Source organism: Mastigoproctus giganteus, chromosome 1 (assembly GCF_048544385.1).
Source record: "Mastigoproctus giganteus isolate SK-2022 chromosome 1, ASM4854438v1, whole genome shotgun sequence".
In the NCBI taxonomy this organism is placed as follows: Eukaryota; Metazoa; Arthropoda; class Arachnida; order Uropygi; family Thelyphonidae; genus Mastigoproctus; species Mastigoproctus giganteus.
Window position 1 is genome coordinate 204,664,854 of NC_143575.1, and position 19,372 is coordinate 204,684,225.

General features: G+C 35.2%; 1 protein-coding gene across 1 annotated transcript in view; it reads right to left on the minus strand.

The window, feature by feature from the left end:
- The window catches only part of LOC150091460 (transmembrane protein 181), a 162,872-nt gene that overhangs the window by 14,935 nt on the left and 128,565 nt on the right, over positions 1–19,372 (minus strand). The window contains exons 12-13 of the mRNA XM_090368503.1: positions 7,697–7,921; positions 4,363–4,429 (exon numbers count right to left, since the gene is read on the minus strand). Coding sequence (XP_090224629.1) covers positions 4,363–4,429; positions 7,697–7,921 — 292 coding nt within the window. The remainder of the gene's footprint in view (positions 1–4,362; positions 4,430–7,696; positions 7,922–19,372) is intronic.

Consider the following 19,372-nt stretch of genomic DNA (forward strand, 5'->3'; position numbering starts at 1 on the left):
TCTACAGTTATGCTTTTTTTTAAAGTACAAAAAAAAATTGAAAATAATTTAAAAATATTAAAAAATAATTTAAAAATAATTAAAAATTCATTTTAAAAACATGAAAACAAGTTTAAAGCAAATTTTGAAAAACAATTTTCCTTCCTGAAGCTGACAGATCTTTTTACCACATCTCGTGATCATAAGAATGGAAATTACTGAGTATGTGTGAGCACGAATCTTAAATAGAGATTATTTGTCTTCGTGCATGCACTTTTAAGACCATGAATCAGAGGTTAGATATGGATGGCGAATATTAATAGAATTCTCATATAATTTTACTTCGACGGTTTCTACAATTAAGTCTCGTATAATTACCACGAGGCTAAAGTACTTAGACACTAAGTACTTTAGCCTCGTTGAATAAAAATGTATGTTTTTCATTAATGGTATGAAAGGCTAATTCTGACGCTGCTGAACAAGAAGCACGAACTGAGGCCACGTGCTGCTTAACTCTAAAATTCAGTAGAAATTGCATCTTTGATAAGATGAGTTGCAATCACCACAAGAAATTAACATTTAGCATTAGCAAAGGCACATGATCCAAGAAAGCAAGCTTATATAGCATCAGCCAAAGAAAAAACACACACACAGCCTTCTCATTTCATCTATCCGCTCGTTCCAAATGTTTGTCTAGTTCTGCCTTGAATCTATTTAAGCTATCAACTACTACAACAACATATGGAAGTTTGTTCGAGCAATTAACCACCCGATGGCTGAAGGCAAACTTCTGCACATCTATCTTACAACTGTCTTTCCTCAATTTGAATTTATTAAATGTTGTATATCAGGTCATTTATTTGTGTTGCAAAAGAGGAAACGACTGAGTGATTTTTCAGTATAGCATGTAATTTCCATATTGGTGTGGCCACAATCTTAAATTCGGTATCTATAAAGAATATGTTAAGCTGTTTGTGCCACTGTTCAATGTATGGCACAGAAATAAGTATTTTTTGATGTTACTATTGTTGGTTGGTGCAATTTTTTGTATACTATCCTTAGCTTGTACCCTAATTCGGTTTATTGTAGCAAGGGGGTAAACCCTTGTTTAAGAATCTGCTGGCAAATATCTGTATTTCTGAGTCTAAAGCAGATTTCATCGTTGAATATTTATAGGTGTTGAGAAATTGATTAAAGACATTTGAGATAAACTTCTTTTCATTTTTTAATTGTATTCAAATTGATTTTTTATTGTTTTTTTAATTATTTTCAATTTATTATTTTTTACTGTAATCATTGTGCATTAATGTTATATTCATTTTAATTTCTGGAGAGTAGCATACGGAAGTGTTCTACATATCATATTGAGGTAAATTTCTCTTATTCTTCTACAATTATTATTGTAATGAACGTTATTCTTGCATGTGGCAGACATACTGTGTACATTCTTCAGCTGCTATTTCAGGAAGTTTTATTTTAGCCAGAGAGTTATAAATTACTGGAATAAGTTAACTACATGCATGGTTGAGACTTACAGTTTTGAGAAATTCAAAGGTCAGCTGGATAGTTATGTACAGGAGGAGGGAAATGCATAGGTTGTCTTTTTCCTTTTCTTTTATTATTTATTAAGTATTTTATTTAATTTTATTATTATTTTACTCTTTTTTTTTTTTTTGGCTGGTGCAGCATAAGCCTTAGGCTACCTTGTACCATATGGCCATTGCTCATACCAGTACTAACTGGTATAGTGAGATTTGCAAAAGGGAAACTGTACTAGGAAAGACTAATTATGTGGGCTAGAGAGCTCGTCGGTACCTTAGAGGGGACCTGATTGAAGTTTATAAGCTTCTGAGAAGGGTTAGTAAAATGAATGAAGGTGGAATTTTCACTGTTCAGAACTAGGAGGCACTGATTGAAATTATAAGGAAAGAGGTTTAAACTAGATTGCAGGAAGTTTTCTTTTAGCCAGTGAGTTTTTGATTACTGGATCAAGTTGCCTTCCCAGGTAGTTGAGACTGACAGCTTGAAGAAATTGAAAGGTCAACTAGATAGTTACATGAGGAGGGAAGTGCATATTTTGTATTTTCTTATCTACTCTTTTTTTTTTTTTTTTTTGGTGTAGCAATAGTCTGTGGCTTCCTTGCACTATATAATACTAATGCTTACTATACAACTCATTATTGTGCAAAACATAAAGCATCATTTCACTTTGATTTCTATTTTGAATTGCAAGCTTCTTTTAATTAAATTCAGTACATCTACACCATTTTTTATGGGACAAATCTTTTTAATGACTGTACACAATTCATACCATCCAAATATTTTAATATTCAGTATTACATTCATTAGTAATGCTATCTATATCCTCTTCATTTTCTTTATCATCCTCTGTCCTTCCGGTAATTACAAAATCCCTTATATCCTCCACATGATTTTCTGTTGTTAAATCATCAATTATTATGTATTCTGTAAAGTTACTGGAGTCAGAGTCCTTTATTAATTCAGCAACAACCTTGAGTGTGTCTTTTACAAGTTCACGATTTCTAATGTTGACATCAGTACCAATAAACCCAACTTTATTAGAACAGCCTTTAAGATTTTTTATGCATGGAATATATCCAAAAAGGCTGCTCATAATGTAATCATAAATTTAGTGAGTTCACACGCTCAATAGTCAAACCTGATTTTCACCAGTATGCAAATTAACATTTAATATATAAATTTCCTGTTGTCTTGTTTACACAATTTATAAATATTAATGATATAACAGTTAGCATAATGCAGTTATGTTTGGGACCAGAAAAATAATTTTACATTCTGAGATCGAGATCAGGATGTAAAACGTATCATTATTAAAAAAGAAAAGGGGATTTGCTTTTTTTTTTTTTTATTTATTTATTCTGTCATTAAAAATTATAAGCCACTTTGTCATCTAAGACTATTAACAATGTATTTCAAACTATCCTAACATCATATTAGCAACCCTTTCTTTTCATATTTTACTGGTGCTACATTTTCCTTCTTGAAACATATTGTCTTGTCTGGAAAGCCCTGGAGTAATTGTTTTCTTTAAATGCAATTAAAATTGTAATTTTTTTTCTTCATCATATGATGCACAGATGCCAACCAATTTCTGATATTATCAGTAGCTTGTTTATTGTAACAAATTTTCTATCATGTTTATAGCCTTAAATGAAATGTAATGCCATATTCTAGATTTCTTAAGCCAGCCATTACAAACTTTAAAATTATTTGTTTTCAATTATTTGCTAGTCTCCAGTTACCTTCTGTTGCATTAAGAGTTTGCTTACTAATGTTGACACCAGCACCAATAATTTGAACAGTTTGTGAGACTTTGCTCTTCTTACACAATTGAATAAAACAGAACCAACTGAATAAATTGAAACTTCAGTTGAATAAAGCAGAACCAATTCACTGCATTTGTCTCAGTTTTTTCTCCTTGACTAAAGTTAGAATTTTCTTTTCCATTTAAAGCTCAAGTCACAATTAATGACATAATTATTTTGAAGAAAATCATTATTTTGTGTTTTGTTCATATTAAACCTTTCTGCAAGCATACAAAAACTTTAGTTTTTTTCCTTATTTTCTAATTTAACAGCAGCCATCTTTTCTTTAAGGAATCTTTCTCTTTTGAGGGTCATTAATAAAAATGATAAAATGGTGTATTGTGAACTTGGGCCCTGGTTCAATATTTCTTTATTAACCTTCAAGTTTCATTTTTATCTTTTCCTTCTCTCCCCCCCCCCTCCACACCACTGCAGGCTGTTCTAGTGAAGCTGAATTACCTGCACCATATGATGATATGACATTGCACCCTGCTTCTTTGACAGCTCACTATAACAACATCAGCACCAATAAACCCAAATGTAACTGTCAAATGTTACAGTAGCAATGAAATTTTTGGGATCCTATAAGGAGTAATTGCTTAATTCTACAATGGTTATTTAGTAAGCACTTTTGAAGTTATGCTTCAAATATATGGGATAAAATATTTTTTTCCAAATTGTTCTAAAACCTAGTATGTTTTATAGTGTGATTAGTCTTATGACCCAGAAACTACAGTATGTCTATATAATAAAAATACCCATGCACTATCTTTTTTTTTAATTTGCTAGTTTTTATAAAACAGAATTACCTTATGTTATAAAAGTGGAAATATGGCCTACTAATGTCAAAAGTTTTCGGTCTGCTTAAGAACGTACAGAGTCGATTTTTCATTCATGTTGATTGTGAATCTGAGATTTAATTGAGGGAAAGGGTCAAAAATGAATATTTGATAAAAACAGCCTAATATTTAATATAATTTTAACTTTTGGTTTGCTTTATATAATTATTAAAGACGAATTATTATCAACAACTTACCCATAAATAACTTCTTCGTCAGAATCATTAATCATTGATAAGGTAGGATTATCTTTCAAACGTGATTCTGAAAGCAGAGGATTAAATTTTAATTAATTATGAATTTTCAGAAAACAGGTAAAATTTGATATTAATATATTTATTTCTTGATATTTTATGTCAGTAGTCTATTGTGCAGGAACACCATATTTATCTCAAGTTAATTACAAAAATTCACTCTCCCCAATGGGTACACAACTCATTAGCCACCTTAGCTCAAAAAGTTATACAAGTGGGTGCATAGTGTACACGTTGTATGTACACCACCCAATATATAATTTTAAAAAAAAAATAAATAATAATAATAATAGAAGTAATTTAGGATTAGGCGAAGGTAAAGAAAGGCAACATGAGAACCATGCCAAACTACGGGAAACTTGCTGGACAAACTGGTTTGCTGCTACCGCAGCTTCTCCCTGCATTCTCGGTAAACAGATGGTGAATGTTATCAGTAGTGGCAGTAGAAGTTGAAAATGATATACTGATTGACATGCGCGCAGGACAAACAATGTAATGATTAGTTTTTTTTCTCATTATTAAAAGCAGATTATTGGAGTTCATGAGTGTTTTCGCTATTAAAAAACCACATTACTGATTTCTTTGTACATTTTTAAGGTTAGATTTCCTAACAACCTTAAAGGTTGGGTTAGGAAATCTAACCTTTAAGGTTATGTTTTTTAAGTTTAGCCGAAACCGGTAAACCTTTTCCTTTTTTCATAACCTAACTTTTAAGGTTAGGTTAGGAAAAAAGGAAAAGGTTTACCAGTTTCGGTTAAACTTCAGAACAGGTTGTGCACAGCAGACTATCAGCGTTTTTTAATTCTGTGGGTTTTTTAATAGACTTTCATTTTTGACTAGTGAAAAAAAGGTTAGGTTAGTTTACGTCATGAATTCGGGATGGATTCAAGCAGACTAGTGAAAAAAAGGTTAGGTTATGTTACGTTGGAGTGTGTACCCTGTTCTGAATTTTACCAAGGTTTCTTTATTTTTGTTATATTTTATAACCTGACCCTAAATGTTAGGCTAGGAAATAACAGGAAAAGGTTTCCTTACTTAACTTTAAAGGTTAGGTTAGGAAATAATAGGAAAAAAAAAAGATTCTTTATATATATATATGCATATCATAATTTCAATCAATCACTTAACACTATGATGTTATCGTCTGTTGTGTTCATGCACCAATCAGTACACCATCTATCGCACCTACACGTCAATCAATATATTGTTCTTGACTTCTACTGTTGCTACCAATAACACGCACTGTCTGTTTACCGAGAATGCAGGGAGAACTGTGGTAGTGGCAAACCAGTTTGTCTGGTAAGTTGCCCATAGTTTGCCGTGGTTCTCCTGTTGGCTTTCTTTACCTTCGCCTGGATTATTGTTCGTTTGTCAATATTTTAGCATTAGTAAATTTTTTAATTAAAATTCAAAAAATAAAGATGGTCATGCCAAAAAAAAAAAAAAAAGGTACATGAATGAGCATGTAATATGCACATCAACATGCTTGCTCACGTAAAATCAAACCTTTCACTGTTGATGTACACACATATCAACAGTGAAGATCTGTTTTTTTTTTTTTTTTTCATCCATGCTCTTCAAATTTTAACACTATTAAAGTGTTAAAATTTAATGAGGCAAAAATATAATGCCCTCAACAATTTGATTCTTTGAATTTTAAAATTAAAATTAACATCCAACCATTTGCATGCAACATGGTCTTATGTATAATGTATATCTTTCTTCCAATATGCAAACAAAATTCACTATTTATATAATTACAGCCCTTTAAAATAAAGAGAGCAATGTAATAAGCTATATATATATTGAAGTAACTTTATGTGGTTTTGTTTAATAACTTAATAATTACTTAGTAAGACATAAGTGACTTTGCTTGCTATTGGATGATTCTATTGAAAACCTACGAAACAAGAACATTTTAAAATTAAAAAAAAAAAAAAAAAAAATCCCAAATTCAAAGAAAAATAGACAATCATGATTTTAAAGCAACCCTAGGAACTCCAGCCCTAATATTAAAAAAAGTAAGTTAATGTACACAGTGAATTACATTTCAGGCAAATACACAACATTTTTTTTTTAATTAAGTGATTTTTTTTTATATATGTGATTAATAGAAGTGAAAAGTAATATAGTTATCCCCTTATCAATTAATTAGTAAGATTATAACTTTATAGAACACTTAATAAAACTCTATAGTTTTACATTTTCTAAATTTATTCATTCAGTTTAATTACAGTTGTATATTTATTTCTCTAGTTTTATTTCTCTCCTCTTGTATACTCTTTTTTTTTTTTTACCTCCAAGTCTCTTTTCTGTCTACTTATGAGTGTATATATTTTCTGTCTATATAAAAAACTGTCACCATTATCAATCCACTGCAGGATGGAAGCCTCCTCAAAAATTCATGTTGAGGGAAATGGACCATAATCTGCCAAGCTGGTCCGGTGTGGGTTGGCAGATCGACTGTATTTAGCAGTTAGGGGTTTGAACCCCGGTCTACTCAAATGGCATGTGCTACTGCACTCCCACTCCTGACCACTAGACTACAGAGGCCTATTCTGTCTGTATATTTTATATATATATATATGTATCTCTTTACAAGTGATACATACCACTTTCACAAGTCTTACACAACAATACACATGAGGCATGCATGGACTATCTAATGCTAGCAATACCATATTAAAACTACTTTTAATCCATGAATTTCTCTTTGCCATGCAATTTATATGGAAAAAAGAAATAATAATTGCTGGATTTCTATTTTTCCAATTTTAATAAAATTTGGAATGCCTTGGCAAATATTTTTTAAAAGGCCTAAATATAAAATTTCATGAAAATTGGTTCATTGGGAGTCCCTTAGTTACATGTGGATGGACAGACAGATTGATAGTTGTTGTTGTTATTTGGTTTTTAGGAGCATTAGCAACTAAGGCCATATTGCTCCGGGGATGTGCGGTGGTCATTCCCTGACCTTTCCGCATCCTCCGTATTTGGTACAGATTGATAGACATGGTGAAGACAATAGGTACATATGAATATAAAAAGCACAGGCCACAAAGAGAAAAAAAACTATTTAATGAAAATTTATATGAATTTTAATTTTATACGAAAATTCAAATAAATATGATAACTGTTCAAAAAACAAGGTAATTCTTATAATTCATTAAACAATTCTGTTATCACTGTAAACATCCTATAGGATTTAACCAACTGATTACATTTTACTAATCATTTCAAAAAAAAAAAAAAAAAAAAAAAAAAAAAAAAAACTTACCAAGGAAAGCACTGCGAGATGGAGAATATACATAAGCCATTGTGAAGAGATAAAAATTTAATAGTCCATAAAAGGCCATAAATTCTACCGAATTAGCATAATTAGTTGATAGTTCAGCCACAAAATTATCTTCTAAAACTGATATACCAAACCTAAGGACAGTAATGGTGATGCTGATGGACAGGACTATAATCATTAAAACAGTAAGGAACTTCAGACGCACATCTAAATGGAGGGAAAAAAAAGGAAAATTAGATTAATTTTTTTACACAGATAAGTAGAAAACAATTCCACTTCATACTTCTCAAAAGGTATATATGATGTACAGTTTTTAACCTATTGAAAAAACATTCCAGTCTGACCCATACTAACAGTATACTGCCAACTCAGTTGTATTTGAACATTAGCAGTGGCAAATGATTTGAGAAATAAAGCTTATACAGCGGGGGGGAAAAAAATGATGACACCTCCCATTCACCTATTCATTCCCTCCAATAGTTTGTCTAGTTGTTCCTCAAATTTATTTAAGCAATCAACTTCCACAACAACAGGTGGAAGGTTGCTCCAGCAATTAACCATCTGCTGGCTAAAGACAAACTTCTGCACATCTATTCTGTAATTGACCTTCCTCAATTTGAATCTGTGCCCCCCCTCATCTATATGGTTTGAGCAAGAGGAGAATCCCATCAGCATTGAGCATGCTTGATCCATTCAAAGCCTTAAACACCTAAATCAGATCATCTTGCAGGTGCCTAATCTCCAGACATTGCAATTTGCAGAACTGAAGCTCTTCTTGGTAAGAGCACACCTGTTCTGCTCACCAATCTTGTTGCCCTTCTCTCCTCATTCTAGCAGCTCCACATCCTTCCTAAAATGAGGCCTCCAGACCTGAATGCAGTACTCAAGATGTGCCCTTATACAATGGGATAATCACCTCCTTATCCCTGTTAGCAAAATTCCTGTATATCATTGACAAATCCCATAAGCTGTCCTCGCAGTCTGTCTGCATTCCTCAGAGAACTTCATATCTGACTGCATAATTATCTCGAGGCTTTTTTCATTTTTGCATACAAAGAAATAAATTACCCAATTAGTTTGCTTCCTATTTAATTCCAGTGCTAGATGTCAATTTATTTTTGTTTTATTTTTAAGTATTTTTATTTATTTCATTCTTAAAAATAGCTGCTAAAAGAAAAGTTTAGTGTCTAAGTGATTAAACATTTTCTTTGAGAGAAAGAAAATGAATGACGATAAAAGTTTCATTGTTATAAATTATTCCAGAACCAGGAGGCCATAAATTTAAATTACAGAGGTAAGAGGCTTGAACTGGATTGTAGGAAGTTTTCTTTTAGCCAGCAAGTTGTTAATTACTGGATATATAGTAAAAGCTGCTTCCATATGTGTCTGATGCTAACAGTTTCTGGAAGCTGGACCTACATAAGGGGGTATCACATAGGTAGTTTATTTTATTTTTTAAAAAAGATTAATTAATCATTTATTATTATTATTACTTTTTTTGGTTGGTGCTTCTTTGCATCATACAACTAATACTAATAACTGAGAGAAACATGTTAAATATTTTCATTATACCACCTTAAATGTGGTATTTGAGATATATTATTAGTATTAGATGTGGCAAATGATGCAAGGAAGGAAGGAAGCAAGCTTATATGGAATCAGTCCATCAAAAAATAAAATCCAACTCATCTGTATGTCACCACTAACAATTTGTATAATCCATTCATAAATTTATTCAAACTTTCCACTTCCACGATGCCAAAAGGAAGTTCGCTCCAACAATTGATTACTGTGTGCCCAAAAGCAAATTTTCACATGGCTATCCTGCAACCATCCTTTTACAATTTAAATTTTTGCCTTTAAGTTCCCTTAAGTATATTGTCCAAGGAAGAGCAAGGATAACACCAGATGTTTAAAGGATAACACTCAATCCATTTAAACCTTTAAAGACTTCAATCAGGTCTCTTTGAAAGTACCTAGTACCTTCAAACCTAGTTGGGAAACTAGGTACTTGCTGAGGTTGGAAAATAGTTACCTAGTTTCCAACTTCAGTTCTGCACCTTGCAGAACTGAAGTCTTTCTCAGTAAGGGGGCCTTGTTTGTGTCCCAGACTAATCTTGTTGCTCTTCTTTGGACCTGTTGGAACAGGTCCATATCCTTTCTAAAATAAGACTTCCAGACCTGTATGTAATATTCAAGATGTGGCTTTACCATTGCCTTATACAGCAGAATAATTACCTCCTTATTTCTGCTGGCAGAATTTCTGTATCTCATTGACAAAACCCCATGAGCTGTGCTAGCAGCTTGTTTGTAATGATCAGAGAACTTCCAGGTCTGACTGCATGATTAGCCACGTCTTTTTTGTTGTTCTCAAACATTTAAATAATAATTTCACCTTTAAATAATAATTTAAAGGTGAAAAGTACAAACTAAAATAAGTAAAAAAGTCCCATTGAACATCAGGCCACAAATGAACCGTTTGAGATAATGCACATTTTCTGTTAAGATCTGCCACTGACTAGAGGAGCACTCTAGGAGGGTAGTCTGTATTGCTGAGACTTTGTACAAGCTGGATATGGTAGGAATACAGTAATTGGTGATGTCAAATTCGTCACACGTTCAGTACACACTCTTGCAGAGCAACCTCCTTGTCAAAATTCCTGGATTTTGTTCTGTTCTTTCTAACACCCTTTCCTCAACATCAGGTGTTATGCTTCTGGGTTTACCTGCTCGTATTCCATGTGTGAAGCACCCATGTTCTCTACGGCATTGATGTACCCTGATGAATGTGCACCTTTTGGACTGCCTTCGGCAGGGAAATGTTTCTTGGTACAAACGTGCAGCCTCAAGTACACTGCCATTGGTTTTACCATACGTGAAATGCATGTCCACATACTCTTTATTGCTGTAACCTCTTTCCATGTTGACTATCCTCTGACAAGTACTAGTATGCCTGCCTGACAAGTACTAGTATGCCTGCATTGAGAAAGGGGAAAGGGAGAGAATGAGCATAACCTAACCTAAATAAACAAGTCAGTGGTGGATCCCAACTCTGTATAGTTCACCTTGTCAGCAGTGGATCCCAACTAGAAATGTGCAATATCTCAAAAACGATTCGCTTAAGGACCCAAGTTTACTAGGCTTTTTTTGCATTTTGTAGTCTGTACAGTTCACCTTTAAATTATTGATCATCACTTTTGAAACACCCCTGTATATATATAGACAAATGTTTATTTTCAGTGTATTGGGTAGGGGTGCTGACCTGTCAAATGTAATAACAGTGGAAAAAATTTGAGAATGTAGCAAAGTAAAAGCAGATAACCTGAACTTAAATTAGATTAACATAAAAATAATAATGATAATAACGATGGTACCTAAAGCAGTGGGTCCTAGGGCTTCAACTACTTCTTCACAGGGTCGGCAGCCAAAACAGTAGGAGCCACCGCAATAAGGACCTCTGTTTCTGTTATGATGTATATGTGCGAAACGTATACAACATAGCCAACCCGACAGATACCAAAAGGAATAAAATTAAATATATAAGTATAAAATAGAGTTAAAAAGCTGAAATAATGCCAATTAAATCTAGTTAAGGGAAAAATGAAATGAATGAAGGTTTGTATTCAAAAAGAAGGCAAAATACGGTATGAAATTTAAACATAGTAACTTTAGAAAACGGAATAAAGTCAGGTTAATGCCAACTTACTGAATGGGTTGAGCACGCTGAATTCTGATGGGATTCTTCCACTTGTTCAGGTTACGAACCTAAGGGGGCATAAATTGAAATTGAGGAGGGACAGATGTAGAATAGATATGCGGAAATTTGGCTTTAGCCAGCGGATGGTTAATTGTTGGAACAAACTTCCATCTGTCATTGTGGAAGTTGATAGGTTAAATAAATTTAAGGAGGAACTGGAGGGGATGGTTTTGTAATTTTTTTTTTTTTTTTTTTGGCTGATGCTGCATAAGCTCATACATTTGCTTTCTTGCATCACACGCCACTACTACTACTACTGTGTGCTTACAGAGCAACACTGGAGACCCAAAGATGAAAGCCAATAGTTCTCTGTTTATATCAGTTGAAGTAACCTGAGTGAGGGGAGAAGAAGGTGTGAAATCGTCAAAGTGAACCATTCCCATGTGATGGGGAAGTAAGCAATTAACCAAATGAGGCAAGGTGCCAGCAAAGGGAGAATCAATGATTAATAAGGTAGTGTAGAAAGGACACAACTTTGTTTAAGAAGGAAAAAGGAGCGATAGCAGAGGAATAGCATCTTGATATTGCTTTCGGCCAGCCTAAACCAAGTTTAGTGTCTTTTCTACACTACCTTGTTAGTCATTGATTCTTCCTTTTCCTCATTTGTTTAATTGCTTACTTCCTCGTCACACGGGTACATTCACTTTGATGAATGGGGACTACACCTGATACGTGGTCAGGTGTAGTCCCCTGATGAAATACCTGACCACGTATCAATATTTACTCTAGCTAACAACAGATTTCTGCATTTTTGCTATCCCCCTTTTTTCGACTTATAGCTAATCTTGCCCACCCACTTCTGATGATAGCTATCTCAACTTTTATTTTAGTTGTTTAATCATTTTATTTTACAGTTCCCCCACTTCTAATTGGCTTTGCAATTCTGCCCATAATTTTCTTAATTCATCATAACATATAGTATATTCACATTCTTTCTCTCTTTTTACAAACCTACAATACTTCATTTTTCTGCTGTCCTCACCCTTTTAGTCTTTGGCACTTTGTGTATTTTTTGCTTCCATCTATGCACCTCTATCAAACTTTATCACACCTATCATTTCCTATGTATATATATATTATGTCTAACAGCTGTTACTAGCACAGAAGGCAATTTTACCCCCAGATACTTTCTTCCAAATAATTTTCTTCCACACTAAAATGGGCTATTAGTTTATATGAAGGCAGAGTGTCTATTTCTATCCTAATTCCTTATCTAATTTCACCTCTTTTAGCTAAGCCACTAAATCACTGCCTGTGACCACAATACACAAAATGAGTATATACAAATAATATAACCAAGCTCTATCTTTGCAGCATGTTGCAAGGTAGACCAGTAGATATACCCAATGACAAAAATGCATATATAAGAAAAATCTCATAAATAACATATACAGTAAATCCCCGCTATTCGCGGGGGTTACGTTCCTGAGAAATGCTGTGAATACGGAAAACGCGAATACTGAGTTATGACTCCCGTAGTAATAAAGGGGTTCCGTTCCAAAGTATGAAATATATAAGAAAAACTAGTCTAAAATTTTGTCTATGTACCTTCATAATATGACTATGTACATAGACAGTACATAGTGAAATGCAAGCATATGGCATCAAAATGAAAATAAGAAACAATGTAATATTAAATGTAATATTTATTAGAAATTTCAAACAAATCTTTCAAACCAGCGCCTTTGCTAGCTAAAAAACTTATCCTGCCAGTGCTATCACCAGTTTCGCTAAAGTGTTGATAAAGGAGTTTTGCTTTTTCACGAATGATGAGTGAACTTAACGGAATTTTATTTTGAATTCGGTCTTCTATCCACAGATTTAAAGCTTTTTCCATTTTTTTCTAATTTAACATCATGAGTTACAGAGCAAATTTTTGAAGCAATTAGTGCGTTTTCATGGACACTACGGCGAATTCTTTTCTTCCGATTTTTTGATTGATTGTACCATTGACTCATTGATTTTATAATGTTTTGCCACTGAGGAGACACTTTCACCATTAAAAATTTTGTCTAATAGCTCAATTTTATTCGCTAATGCCATCACCTTCTTTGATATTTTCACATTTCCCTTATTATTCGTAGCTATATTTTTGTATGGGTTAGAAAGAATTTGTCCACAATAAAATCACTTTCTTCCAGTAACACACTCGAAAAAGTCTGTTTTACATTGCAAAACGGTAGATTTATCACTTTTGTAAGCATATCAATTTATAAATTGATAAATTTATTCAATTTATAAGCATATAAATTAAAAGCAAATGATGAAACCTTCCATGACAAGCGCATAGCACATACTGAACAAGGATTAGCGAGAAACATCCACGCCCGCGATTTTGTCATACAGAGAGCTGTTTTCACCGGGAAAGATAATTTTAGCCACACCCATGTTCTTTTATAGCGGAAAATGTTCACGGCGCTTTAAAATTCACATTTTTTTAGGTATCATTTTATATTAAATCAGCGACCGCGATTACAGATACCGCGAATAGCGGTGTCTGTATACACAGGTTTACTGTATATACAGGGTGTCTCAAAAATATTGGTACAAACGTTTAGGGGAGGGAGGTAGGTAACATTCTTAAGGAATGCGAATCACATAGGAACCCATAACCAGAAACATCACGGAAAAGTAGTAGCACAGGCACAAGAAGCAGAAATGACACAAGACAGTAATTAGTGGCAAACATTTATTTGACATAATATTAACAATGGAGTACGAGATGGATACATTTCATGATGTCACAACAGATGCTCGAAGGTTCCACCATGAGATGCGATGCATGCGTGACACAGATGCAGCATGGATTGGCAGACACGGTCGAACACACCTGGAGTTTCTTTGACAGTAGCAGCAGCGCAGACGAGTCTCGCCATGAGATCCATTTCCGTCTCTACAGGCGATTCACACATGATAGATTTGAAGGCCCCCACTGAAAGAAATCAAGGCTCGATAAATCAGGTGAGTGTGGGGGCCAGGCAACAGGTCCACCATGGCCAATCCAACGACGCCCAACACGCCTGTTAAAATGGTCACGAACACCTCCCATAATGGGCAGGCACCCCGTCATGTTGAAACCAAATGTTGCGTCTCACATTTGCTGGAACATCGTCAAGTAACCCTGGTAGAACTTGTTCAAGAAAGATCCGATATTTAGCAGAGTTCATGTGGGATGGTAACAGGTATGGGCCAACTAAGCAGTCACTGACCATACCTGCCCACACATTTATTGGGAAGCGATGTTGTGCTGTATGGGATGCACACCAAGTGGGTTGTCGTGAGCCCACACATGAGATTGTGCTGATTGAATAAGCCTTCCCGAGTGAAATAAGCTTCATCCATGAACAAAACATAGGCTGGAAAATTCAAGTCTTGAACACTTTCTTGGAGAAACCACTGCGCAAAAGCCAAACGTGCAGGATGATCTTGGGGGAGCAGTAACTGAACCCTTTGGAGATGAAAGGGGTGTAAGGAATCGTCATGCCAGACACGCTGTACACTGCAACGAGACACTCCTAAGCCAGAGGTAACGGCACATGTGCTGGTAGTAGGATTATTCTGGATGGCATTCAACACACTTTCTTCTATGGCGGGAGTTCGCGTCGAACTTGGTCTGTCCACACTACTCCTGTTACTTCTAAATGACCCATAATCGCACAAATTTTGTGCACAAGCGCAAACAAACGGTGGTCCGGTACATGTCTGTCTGGGAAGCTAGGTGCATACACTAGGTGCATGTCTGCCAGCTCACAGTTCGTATATTGATGCATGCTCTTCATGCGGTGACTACTGCTTGAATGAGTAAACCAGAAATTTTTACCTCTCGTGAACATGAACAGCACTGTGTACCGACTTATGGTGATGTTTCCAGTTATGGGTTCCTATGCGATTCACATTCCTTTTTATATGTTACCTACCTCCCCTAAACGTTTGCACCAATATTTTTGAGACACCCTGTGTATATATATATATATATATATAACAAATAACCTCGATTTAACAGACTATATGGAGGTAAGGCCTATTCACTTATCACGATTATCCATTAAACTTGAAAGAAATGTATACGGTCACTGAAGTCGACTAGAAAATTTTAAAGGACTGCTGTACTTTGAAATAAAAAAACATCAAAAAATGTTGTGATAATACTGTATTTTACTGCACTTACCTGTTGTGTAGAGCAGAGTTGAAACTAGGGTGGGGCAAGTGGGGCACCAGCCCCAGGTACAGCATTTTAAAGGTGCATTCGACCAGTTATATTTTAAAATTGCTTAATTTTTGATTTAATTACAGTAGGACCTGTGTTTAACAAACTTCTTTATAGCAAATTTTTTGAATTCCTTTTGGTAATTACATTTAAAAGTTTCTGTAGAGAAAATTTCTATATAACGAACGGATTATGAGTGACAACTTTGTATGCTTTGTTTCCACCTCTGGCCTTTATGCAATTTAAGCAATTAGAAAGTGCAAGTTAAGGGTTAAAGGGATTACTGTTCTACAATGTAAGTGGAAGGTAAAACGTATGCAGCTACCTATCCCACATACCGAGATGTAGGGCTTACAATACCAAGATTCTGGGATCCCAAATACCGAGATTCTGGGATCCCGGTCATTTTTTTCTGGTATTGAAATCCCGGTATTGATACAAAAATACCAGTTACTAATTTAAAAAATAATTAACCATGATTTAGTCACATAAAGGTTATAAGATTGCTACTTGAGGATGCGACACAGTGCATTTTGGGAAAGGGTGTCGGTATGGAGCAGTTCAAAGGTATTGTGAACAGGTGATCTTGAGATAAAAGATAAAAATGTTTCATTGTGTGGGAAAAAACAATGTTTTTCCCACCAAAAAAGAAGAGTGAGTTTAAAGAATAACACCGTGATTGGGTCAGGCTTAAATCAGATAGGGGGAGATATGTAAATACGTGCAAACCCTTCTGGGGTTTGCACATATGCTTGCGTATAAAAAAGTAGTACAAGGGGCAATTGTAACTTGCAATCAATTTAATAAATAAATAAATGAGAAGGAAATAAATAAGGTGCTCGCACCAAAAGAGGGGTTGTAGACTTCCAGTGGTAGTTCTGGGAGCGTTCAGCTATATAGTGAAGGGTTCTGCCGGGCATGTTACTGTGCTAGATTTTTTTTTTTTTTTTTTTTTTGATTTGGTAGTTGTTGGCGCATTGGCTTCTGTGGCCATATTGCACCTCCCAAGGTTTTTGCAGTACTTTGATCCAAGCCCGAGGCGGGAATCGAACCAGCGACCTTTGGGTTGCCGGGCAGGTACTTTACCCACTCGGCTAGCCCGGTCGGCTCCTGTGCTAGAAGTTAATGAGGAAGTTGAATAACAAGCTAGTCAGATAGTGCCTTGGCTTCTATTACTGCTGTGGTAATTTCCTTCAGTATTATCAGAGAACTGTTCTCGAAATCCCGAAATAAGACAGTACTGGAAGAGCTATACAGCAGAGATGCAGAGTTCAACTGAGAGAGAGAGAGAGAGAGAGAGAGAGAGAGAGAGAGAGAGAGAGAGAGAGAGAGACATCACTGAACTCCATGGAAAGAACCTGCACAAAGGAATCCAACGGTGAAAGAGAAGGAAGGTAAGTCCTCTGAACTGTGTTGTTTTGGAAATGGTAATTAGATAAAGTGAGAGATTATTTTTGAGTAAGATTGAAGTTGAAGAAACACGAGAAATAAGGAAATGTTCAGTGTTGAGTTGGTTTATTGGTTGAAGTTGTAAAGAAAATTGATATTGCTGAATTAAGAGAGATTACATGGAATTGTTAGCATTAAGTTAGTGACTTATAGATTGCTGTTGTGAAGAGAATTGATATTGGTGATTAAGAGAAATATGAGGATGAAATATGATTAAGATGGATATGATTATGATGAATAAGAAATATGATTAAGATGGATATGATTATGATGAATAAGGAATATGATTAAGATTGAATTAGTTTAGTGTTTGAAACTGTAGAGAGAGAGTTGAGATTGTTAATTGAGAGAAATTTTATGGAAATGATAGCATGTATTAACAGATTAAATGAGAAAAATGAATAGATTAGATGTAAATGAACACCAGTTATGTAGTGTAATTAATTTGTATGATAAATGACTTGTTTTATGTTTGTGTCATTGCTCTTGAGAAACTGACAGCGTACATATAATGTGTGGGGGGGAGAATATCCCTCAGCTCCACGAAATTCTCATTTTTTAACTCAGTCAGGTAGCTTATGGGTCTTAGTGTTTCAGGGGAGCTGCTGTACAAAAATCATAACAATGGCCACTGACGGCAATACTAAGGAACAGGGAAATAAAAATTAATAAATAAATAACCCCCCCCCCCAACAACTTAGATTTGGTTTCCTCACCAAGCTTAACCGTTAGTATCTTTCTTTCATTAATATGGATGTATAGTGCCAAAAAAAGTCAAAGAGGAAATAAGATTTTTTGAAAATGAGGGAATAAGGGGGGGAAGGTTAAGTTGCAACTTGTCTACGACTATCTCAGTACAAAGCACCGACCAGCAAATCCAAAAGGACATTTTCTGCTGCTAATTAAATATGTACTAAAATTAGATCCAGTTAAAATTAGAACCACCAGCTGGCTAAAGGCAAATTTCCGCGCATCTATTCTACACCTGTCTTTTCTTAATTTGAATTTATGTCCCCTTAAGTTCGTAATCTGAACAAGTGGAAGGATCCCATAAGAATTTAGCGTGCTCAACCCATTCAAGGCCTTATACACCTCAATCAGATCACCGCACAGGTGCCTAGTCTCCAGCCACTGCAATTTGCAGAACTTAAGCCTCTCTTGGTAAGAGGATCCCTTCATTCCCCGGACCTACCTTGTTGCCCTTCTCTGTACACGCTAAAGCAACTCTACATCCTTCCTAAAATGAGGCCTCCAGACCTGTACGCAGTACTCAAGGCGCAGCCTGACCATTGCCTTATACAGAGGGACAATCACCTCCTTCTCCCTGCTAGCAAAATTCCTATATATCATTAACAAAACCCCATGACCTGCCCTGGCAGCCTGTCTGCATTGCTCAGAAAACTTCATATCTGACTGCACAATTACTCCCAGGTCTTTTTCATTTTCTACCACCTTAAGTGTAGTAACCACACAGTTGGTACGTTTCTCTGGGGTTACTTCTACCCATATGCAGTACTTTGCATTTGTCAAGGTTAAACTTCAGTTGCCACTTCTTAGCCCATCTGCCCAAATTATCTAGATTCTGTTGCAGTAGCACACTGCCATTACTGTCATTAACAACCCTGCCAACCTTTGTATCATCCGCAAACTTCGACATTAAGCCTCATATACCTTCATCAATAGCATTGATAAATATACAAAACAACAGTGGACCCAAAACCGAACCCTGTGGGACTCCACTAATAACATTAGTCCATGAAGAGCAGCACCCATTAATTACCACCCTCTGTTTTCTCCCACTCAACCATCCTTTTATCCATTGTAGCAACTTACCCTTAATACCATTCTGCTCCAATTTGTACAATAGTCTTCCATGTGCAACAGTGTCAAAAGCTTTCCTGAAATCCAAATATATGATATCAAAATTATTTTTTGCATCCAGTTCCTTTGTAACCACATCATAATATCCTATCAAATTTGTCAGACAAGACTTTCCCTTAACAAACCCATGCTGTGTCTGAATTATTGCTGCAGTCTTGTCTAGATGATCCTGCAATGCATCTTTAACCTGTGACTCTATTATTTTACCCGGAACAGAAGTTAAACTAACTGGTCTGTAATTACTCGTGTCACCCTTCGATCCCCCTTTGTGAACTGGGGATAAATTTGCACATCTCCAGTCCATGGGGACCTCCCCTGAGTTCAAGGATGCTCTCATAATTATGGCTAAGGGTTTGCTTAGTTG